This window comes from Ursus americanus, chromosome 21 (genome assembly GCF_024610735.1).
Source record: "Ursus americanus isolate L20-20 chromosome 21, mUrsAme1.1.p, whole genome shotgun sequence".
NCBI classification, from domain to species: domain Eukaryota; kingdom Metazoa; phylum Chordata; class Mammalia; order Carnivora; family Ursidae; genus Ursus; species Ursus americanus.
This window is the reverse complement of record NC_142147.1, coordinates 21640635-21650478: the sequence shown is the minus strand read 5'-3', so window position 1 is coordinate 21650478 and position 9844 is coordinate 21640635. Positions and strand designations below refer to the sequence as shown.

Genomic DNA, 9844 nt, shown 5'->3' with positions numbered 1-9844 from the left:
CCTCAACAGATATTTTAGAGACAGAATAAAGAAGTAAGTAAGTACATATCCTTGGGTATTGTGGCCTGGGTGGCTCAGTCAGTTAAGTGTCTGATTCTTGATTTTGGCTCAGATCATGATCTCACAGTTGTGGGATTGAACCTAGAATTGGGCCCTGTGCTGGGCATGGAGCCTGCTTAAGCTTCTCTCTCTCCAGCTCCCTTGCCCCTCCCCACCCGCTTGTGTACACTCTATCTATCTTTCTAAAAAAGAAAATAAAATAGATCAAATAAAATAAGACCCTGATGAAATATCTCTCCATTAAAAAAAATGTTGATTTTAAAAAATTTACTCTCTATTTGCATACAGTAATATTCACTTTTTTGGGGAGTACGTTCTATGATTTTGATAAATAGACTTTCTTAACTACGCCACAGATAAGATACTGAATGGTTCTGTCACCCCAAAAATCTCCCTCATGCACCTTCTCTTTGTTAATCAAATCCTCCTTCCTTGCCAACTCCTGGAAATCCCGATCGGTTCTCTGTTGCTCTAGTTTTGCCTTTTTTCAGATGTTGTATAAATGGAATCATAAAATATGTAGTCTTTGGAGTTTATGCTCTTTTACTTAGCATAATGCATTTGAGATCCATTCAAGTTGTCATGTGTATCAATTTGTCCTTCCTTTTTGTTGTTCTGTAATATTTCCTTACATGTCTGTACCAGAATTGGTGTAGAAAGAAAGAAAGAAAGAGGTCCCAGATCACTCTTCACTCTTCTCTGTGCTCTGCAAAATGTTAGCTGCTTTATGTGGGGCCCCAGGTAGGGCTTTTTTTTTCTCCTGCCCAGCACTCTCTGCCTGAAGGTCTCCCTCTGCTTAGCCAGGAAAACCCTTGAACTCAAAGGTAGAGCTTTGTTTTTTCCCTTTGATGAGCAGATTCACTTCCTGCTCAGAGTCCCATCAAAAAAACAAGGGGCGCCTGGGTGGCTCAGTCTTTAAGCGTCTGTCTTTGGCTCAGGGCATGATCCCACAGTCCTGGGATCGAGCCCCACATCGGGCTCCTCCATTGGGAAGCCTGCTTCTTCCTCTCCCGCTCCCCCTCCTGTGTTCCTGCTCTCGCTGGCGGTCTCTCTCTTTGTCATATAAATAAATAAAATCTTTAAAAACAAAACAAAACAAAACCAAAAAACAAAACTTCCTCACACAGCTTCCTGTGTAACATCATTAACCATTCCTCCAGCAACCATTACTCAGGAGTGTAATAAGTTAATGGTGTTTTCAACACCCCAAGCCAGAAAAGCACATTGCAAAGTCCTGTGAAATTCTTTGAGTGTTAGTGCTACTCAGCTTTCCCAGACATCCCCAGATGGTGTCTGGATGGGCTGTGGAAAATTGGTTCCACCTCTTTCTCTTACCTTTGAGAAAGAGTAATGTAGGGTATTTCTATGCATTGAGAATCATGAGGATCACCTGTCTGGAAAACCAGGTTTTTCTCATTCCATGGACTGCAATTGCTCTGATGCAGAAAGTTGCTGGGAATTTGGTGTTAAATAATTCCAAAGGCTAAGAGGAGCAGGTCTTACATGACCAAGTTCAGATAAATGCTTTCAAAAATTAAAAAAAACCCAAACAATAAAATTAATAAGCCTTCTAACAATAGTTTTGCCTGGTTCAAAAGCAATAGTTTTAAAAGCAGTTTGGTTAATTTAAAAAACAAAAAGTGTTGCTTTAAAAAATTGTAAACTCAAACATTTTTTTAAAAACAAAAACTCAATGTTAAAAAAATGATATTTGGGGATAAACTTTGCTTATCATATTCACTGTTTTTCAATTAGAAGAAAGTGATTACCTATTAACATTAAAATAACATCCTTTCTGATTGTAAACATACTGCCTGTTGACATAGAAAATTTGGAAAACACAAAATGAAGAAAAGAAAAATTACTCATAATTCCAAAGTCTGGAGATGAATATCTACTAGTAAAAAAAATTGGGATCCGACTATAAATAATGCATTGGATTCTGCCTTTTTGCTTGACGTTGAGTTCAGCTCAAGATCACCATGTGATAACATGACTTGTAATGGCTACCCAGTATTTTTTTTTTAATGGATCCTCCATAATTTACCTAAGCAATTTCTTGTTGGATATTTCCATTGTTCCTTTTTTTTTTTTTTGCCTTGTACATAACCAGAAATAAACACTGTGGCAGATGTACCCTATGTGTGCCTCTTAGGCTAATATTTAGAAGAGGGATTGCTGGGTGGAATAGGGTTTTGGTTGTGAGGATCAGAGACTCAATCCATTACCTTGAGGACAGTAGGATTTATTGTGTATATTCTTAACCTGGGAGGTTCCTGGAATTAGGGCTCTCAGGGATCGACACTGTTTCTGGCCCAGAGTCCATGCTCCAGGGTTTATTTGGTGAAGAGCAGGAGGGCTGGACATGGGCCCTGAGGCAGGGGTTGGTACTGGGAGGGATTGTGCAGTGGACTGTAACCCTTACAAGCCAAAAGCTCCTGCAGCGAAGGCCAGCAGATCCCTATGAGTTGAGGTTCTCAGTGCCAATAGGACTGCTGGAGGCCATAGGTGTCCTGTTTCCTTGGGAAGGTGAAGAACTAGGTCCTTGAGCTCCCACATCAGAGCCTGGCTGGAGGGGAGGGACAGAGCCAGAGCCTGAGGTGGATTGAGGGACTGGACTTTGTGGCTGCCTCTCCAATCCAGGTTCTCTGTCAAGGCCCAGAACCCTCAGAGCCTGTGGTCCACATCAGGATATCTGGGTGCACTGCACTGGGGTTGCTGCTGAGCATTTGTTTATGTCGTGCGCCCCCAAGTGGTCATTTTTCTCACGACCAGCTCAATAGAGATGGATAGCACTTCCTGGTTCAGCCTTCAGCCCCCAGGTTTAGGAAAGTCTCCTGTAGATCCACATTTTTTGGGGAACCAGGAGGGGGATTCTAGCCCTAGTCTCTAACTTGTTGTGTAGCTTTGGTCATGTTGCACTCTTTTCTGGGGCTCACTTTAGTCTTCTATGAAGAGGAAGTTCGTGTTAACCTCAGAGATTTGACCTGGGGTAAGGGGAAGGGCTCTGAGCCTCTGCTGCTCCTGACCACTTTTGCCAGGTCCAGGGCCCAGGGTTCACTGGAGCAGTGTGGTTAGCAGACTCCAGGGAGCACTGGGTTTGTGCCCTACTATGGTGTCTACCAGAGGCTCCAAATTCAGAGGCAAGCCTCCTGCCTTCACAAAGATCACTCCTCCAACCTCAGGGTAAACAGGAACCAAAGAGAGGAGGTGGCCAGAGTGACTGAGAACTCAGAGCCAGACCCTACTGGAGGGTTGGAGGGATAAGAGGTGACTTGAAGCCTGGTAGGCTTCTTGGAGGGAAAGGTAGTGGACAGATATTATGAGCTCCAGGGGTTGGTTGGGCAACTCTGAGTTCAGAGGGCAAGCCTCTGAATTTGGACAATAGATAGGTAGGAAAACTGAGCTCAAAAACCAGCCTAGGTGGTGGTGGTGGTGGGGTTGATATCCACAGGAATGGCAGAATAAGGGAATCCTGTTTTCCATAAAAGCAATGAGAACACTGGAAACAATTGTCAAAATCAACTTTTTCAGAACTCCGGAAATTAACCAAAGTCTTTCAAAAATTCTGGGAGTGTTTGTTCACAAGAAGAGGCTAAATCCATGATCTTTGTGGTCTTTTAACTTATGCTAGTACCATTCCCTTCTCTTCAGCTCTGTAGTAGCCTTGAAACCCAATAGCCCCACAATCACAGTGAAAACCAGCAGCCTAGCAGCTACTGGAAGGGGAAGAGTGGTGGTGGAGCTCCTCCAAAGCCCAATTCCCAGGTAATTGTCATTATTTGACCTGTCTGGTGGTCCTTAGAAGACCTCATTTTAAAACTTGCTTTTATTTCACCTGACTTGAAATTTGCTCAATGCAAACAGCTTTTTTTTCCTGAAGGCATTTGTTGAAAACAATCAGTGGTAATCCTTTCACATCACAGCTGCCTGAGGTTGTGATAACTGCTCAGGCAAACAAGAAGCTGACAAAAATCTTAAAAGGAAAAGTTGGGGATGAGCTATCCACTCATTTGAAAAACTCTGGCATATTTCTGGGAATCTAAAAGGCCACTCATATGTGTAGGGCACATGTCCAGGAGAGACCAGGGGAAACCCTAAGCTCTCACTTCTGGCAGACCTTGAGGCTCTGTGCAATCAGAAAGGGAAGGCTAAGGCTGAATTGTAAACTGTCTGCCTGAGCTTTGGAGAAGTTTTCCAACATACACACAGAGCCTTTTAGCAAGCACTGAGAGATTTATTGGTTTCAAGCATTTCAGGGGGTATCTGACCACTCATTAGCTGACTACCACCAAGCAGAGACTTCAGTGGCTACACACAATGACGAGTACAAATTTGACAGCATTAGTTTAGGAAAGCCGCTAAACAAACTGCAGCAGCAACAAAAATCAAAAACAACAAACTGTGGGGGGAAAGGGTATGGTTTCCACAGTTGCCACATTATATTATTGGGTATTTAAAATACCCAACCTTCTACAAAAATTATGAGACATACAAAGAAACCAGAAAGTATGGCCCATTTGTAGGAAAAAAAAGCAATAGATAGAACTATCCCTTAAGAAACCCAGATGTTGGACTTACTAGACAAAGAGTTTAACCTAGTTATTTAAAATACATTCAAAGAACTAAAGAAAACCATGTCTAAAGAACTAAAGAAAAATGTGAGGATTATGTCTCACCAAAGAGAGAGTATCAGTAAAGAGGTAGAAATTATTAAAAAAAACACCAAATAGAAACTCTGGAGTTTAAAACATAATAAATGAAATGAAAAATTCAGAAGATCTCAAGAACAGATGTGAGTTAGCTGAAGAAAGATCAGTAATCTTGAAGATAGATCAATTGAGAGTATCTAGTCTGAGGAACAACAACAAAAAGAATGAAGAAAATGAATAGACCCTTAGATAGCTATTGTACAGCATCAGACATACTCATATATGCATTATGGGAGTCCCAGAGAAGGGAGAGAGAGAGAGAGAGGGAGAGAGAGAGACAGGCACACAGAAAGAATATCTGAAGAGATAATGCCCCCAAACTTTCAAATTTGATAGAAATATTAATCACATCCAATAAGTTCAATGAACTCCAATAAGTTCAATGAACTCCAATAAGATAAACTATTAGGATTTATCCTGAACACATCATAATGAAACTGTTGAAGATCAAAGACAGAGGGAATATTGAAAGGAAGAAGAGAGAAATGATTTATCACATACAAAGTTTCCTCAGTAAGATTAACAGCCAATTTCTCATCAGAAGCCAGGTAGGCCAGAAGGCAGTGGAATGACATTCATAGTGCTAAAAGAAAAAGGTGAAGAATTCTGTATTTTGGAAAAATAAAGGAGAAATCAATGCCCAGATAAACAAAGTAGAATTTCTCACTACCAGACTTTCCCTACAAAAATTACTAAGGAGAGTCATTCATGTTGAAAAGAAAAGACATAGACAATAACTTGAATCCATATGAAGAAATAAAGGTCAGCAGTAAAGGTAATTGTATAGGTAGATATAAAAATTTAAATAGTCATATTTTTGTGTGTAACTTTCCCCCTCCTATCTGATTTAAAAGCCAACTGTATAAAATTTATGCATACAATGTATAAAAAATGTAATATGTACAACAATGGATAGTGCAAAGGAGGCAAGAGGGAGTAGAGCTATATAGAAACAAAGTTTTGTACAGTACTTAAATTACGTTAGTAAAAATTCTAATGGGATTGTTATAAGATTTTAAGTATAATCCTAATGGGAACCACTAAGGAAATTTAAAAAAGTAAAAGACATGACAAGAGAATTAAAATGGTACACTAGAAAATACCTATTTAACATAAAAGAAGGCAGTAATGGGGTAATAGAGGAACAAAAAAGATATAAGATATAGAAAAAAATTGGAAAATAGCAGACATATTTACCTTATAGTTATTACATTAAATGTAAAAGGATTAAACATGCCAATCAAAAATCAGAGATTAGTAGGTGGATAAACTGCCACAATCCACTTATATTTTGTCCACAGAAGACACACTTTCTATTTAAAAAATGGCTGAAAGTAAAAAGATGGAAAAAGATATACTATGTAAACTAACTGAAAGAGAGCTGGAGCGACTATACTAATATTAGATGAAACAGAATGATGAAAATTGTTACCAGATACAAAAGTACATTTTATAATGCTAAAGGGTCAATTCTTCAGGATAACAATTATAAACCTATATGCCCCTAACAGCAGAGACTTAAAATACATAAAGCAAAAACTGACAGAATTGAAGGGAAAAATAATTCAACTATAATAGTTGGAGATTTCAGCACCCCACTTTCAATAAAGGATAGCCTATAACTAGACAGATCAGTGAGGGAGTAAAAGAATTGAACAACACTACAAACCGGCTATATCTAACAAACACCTATAAAATACACCACTACCAACAGCAAAATACACATCCCTCTCAAGTGCACACGGAATATTCTCCAGAATAAAACATATGTTAAGGCATAAGACAAGTCTGAAATAAATTTATAAGGATTGAAATAATAAAAATTATGTTCTCTAACCATAAGGGAATGGAAGTAGAAATCAATAAGAGCAGGAAATTTGAAAAATTCACAAATACGTGAAAATTAAATAATGCATTCCAAATAACCAATGGATCAAAAAGGAAATCACAAACGAAGTTAGAGCAAAATTGGAATTAAGGCAAATTGACCCCTGAGAGTTTTAACAAAATATCACCCTTGGAGGACACAGTCCCCAAGAAATCCTCCAGGTAGGGGTCAAGGAGCAGGGGCCTTGTTGGAGTGAACTTCAATCCTTACCTCCCCAATTCAAGACCTGAGTCTGACGAGGAGGTTTCCTCTTCTCATTTTGATTGTGAGGTTTTCCAGGCAGGGCTCCACTGTTGGGTGCACACACCCCAATACAGTGCCAGCTGCTCACTCCTGTCAACCAACTAATTAGAAGTTGATTTCCTCCCTCACTGCCGATGAATCTCACCCGCCCTGCTTCATTTGCCAAATGCAAATGGTGTGTCAGCTCCAGCTTCCAGAGGCCCTGCCTGTTGTATAGGGTGGAGGTGGGATTGGGAGGCATGTACAGAGGCTGAGTGAAGGCACTGAGCTCTGGGAAGAAAGGGGGCTGGACTAGGTGTTATTCTAAGCTGCAATGCAGAGTGAGTGTCTCTGAAATCCTGTTTGTAAATGTCCCCTTGCGTCCAGAGTTCCTTTGATGATGATGGTGGTGGTGGTGACGATGATGTGTATGTTTCACATGAGCTTTCTCAGCTCTAGAAATAAAAGAATTTCAAGATTTTTATTTATTTAGGTATAAAAAAAATACAGTACGTCCCATGCACCAGTGTGGCCTATATATAGTCATTATCACTAGAATAATTACTACAATAATAGGAAAAAGGAAGTTACAGGAATTTGTTCATCCAACTAAAAAACCTGAATTGAAGTTGTTAACCTAAATAGCAACCCACTTATTATGCAAAATCCCTTATTCTATATGTCTGTGAGAGCTAGAAATGTGTAAGTATTATTAGTAAACAAAGAAATTACAAAAACTAGATATTGGTTAAAAAAAATCAGTGTTATCTACAATCTCCTGAAGTGTGAGGGCCCTTGTCTGGAGTGGAACCTCAGTCCATGACCAAGGGTGAGTTGGAGAGTTTCCCTCCTGTCCTGCCCCCTTCTGTTGAGTGATGCCACTTCCCCAGGACATGTTTCCAATGGAATGTTCCATATTTGGCTGAAAGTGGGAGATGCACAGATGACCCAGGGCAAGGACAGGGCAGGGGCCCTGCAGGGGTTTCCTGAGATGTGGCAACAACGAGGTGCGCAAAGGCAAACAGCACAGTTCTGTAGTGCAGTCATGTTTGGGTTTGGACTTTGGCCAGAGTTGCCTAGGGTCAGATCTTGAGGGCCTTCAAGTCAAGAGATAAGGAGTAGATGAAAAGAGAGAGAGAAAGAGAGAGCATGAATGAGTGACTAGGCAAGGCATCTACAGGGGAGGTCTTCTGGAATCACCGGCTCTACTTCCCAGGCAAAACTGGAGAGTTTTTTGATGAATCTCAAAATGGGGTCACAGCTACCCCAGGCTCTCTCCAAAGGGTGTGGGTGTGGAGGTGGCCCTCACCATATGATCTGTCACACTTGGTCTTCATTGTCCCTCCAGGATGGATTCACAGTTGCTTCAAAATTCAACAAGCCATTTTCCTGACTTTGGTTGAATTCTCAGTGCTTAGTACAGCAGTTATGGGCGTGGCAGGCCAGTGAGGTCACTTCAGGACCCAGCTTCCATAGCTGTCAAGGGGCCCCCTCCTCCTTCTTGACAGGACTGGGGAGAGGCTGGGAATGGTGGAGGACTTGGGAGAGTGGAGGAAGTTGAAGTAGGGTAGGCTGATGGATGGTTCCAGTCTCCTGTGGGACTGGGCTGCAGAGAGTTTTGCCCCACAGGCCATGCCATCCAGCCCTTTGCCTCAGGCAGACAGGCACAAGGACCTCCCCGACCTCACCAACCTCACCAGGGGGTTCAGAGATTTCGAGGGAAGATCTCCCCCTGGCAGTTGAACATAAGCTGCTTTGTGGAGCCACAGAGAGTCTTTGGGTTGGACCCGTGGTCCCAGGTGACAGGGTTGTGGGTGTCCGAGCCCAGACAGAACCCCAGCCTGGATCTTCCAGCATTTAGGGGGGTGCTGTCACCGAAATATGTTCCTGGACCTTTCAAGGACCTGGAGTTTGCTATCCAAGGTGGTGAAGTCTCTGGGACCCACGAGGAAGGGCTGCTGGGCTGGGGTGTCAGTGCTACAATTTGCGTGCTCAGTGCCTGGTGTCCGACTGGCCCGAGCTGCAGTGGTTTGGGTCCCCAGACCTAGAGGCCCACAGCTCCCTAGTACAGCAGCTCCTCCTGGGGGTCTGAGCGGTACAGCTCAGCCAGCATCTTGAACCTGGGCCCCCAGTCGTTGAGGAAGTCGTAATCGATGTCCGAGTCGGATGAATCCGTGCCCAGCGAGCTGAGGGACTCGGCGATGGACTCGGCGCCCTCGTAGCCGTAGATGTGCAGCGTGTCGTAAGGCGGGCCGCCGCCGTCGTGGTCTGCCTCGTCCTTCTTCACCTCGATCATGGCGGCCATCTCCCCGGGCCCACCATGCACTGCGGGCGCGTGCCGTGGTGGCTTCTGCACCTGCGCGTAGACGGACGGCCGCGCCTCCAGCGCGGGTCGCGGGGGTTTGGAGCCGCCGCGCCGCACGGAGTTGAGCACCGACACGTCATAGCTCGTGGTGTCCATCTCGCCGCCGCCCTCCTCGTCGTAGGTGACCAGCTGCTCATGGATCTCGGGCACGCTCTTGCCGTGGGCGCGGGCCTGTTTCCGGAGTCGCCGCCTCAGGAAGATGAGGAGGGTGATCACTGCAGCCAGTCAGAGCCAGTCAGAGCCAGTCAGATACGGCCCTCATCAGGTGGCCCCAGCCTCTGCGGCTGCCCTGCATGCTCCCCTCCTCCCAGGAAATTCCCCTGGCCAGCCCAGCCTCCCAGCGACACCTGGGCCAACGCAGAGGTTGGTTGGGTCCAGACACCTAGCGGGGTACCCGGGGAACCCCCCCCCTCCCCGCTCCATGGACCCACGATAACTTCTCTGCTTTGTTTATATTTCGTAAGGTAGTTGGGAGGTTAAGTGCAATTCTCTATAATTCTCTGTGTGGTGGTGATGTCATTATCATGATCACCGGTTACTATTAAAAGAGGGTCTGAGTCTGGATCCGCCAGGGAAGCGCCAGAATGGTGGCACACG

General features: G+C 43.7%; 1 protein-coding gene across 1 annotated transcript in view; it reads right to left on the bottom strand.

Annotated features, from left to right (window-relative positions):
• Positions 1-4276: 4276 nt before the first annotated feature.
• Positions 4277-9844, bottom strand: part of CDH5 (cadherin 5) — a 39380-nt gene continuing 33812 nt past the window's right edge. The window contains exon 12 of the mRNA XM_045814938.2: positions 4277-9462. Coding sequence (XP_045670894.2) covers positions 8945-9462 — 518 coding nt within the window. The 3' untranslated portion in view covers positions 4277-8944. The remainder of the gene's footprint in view (positions 9463-9844) is intronic.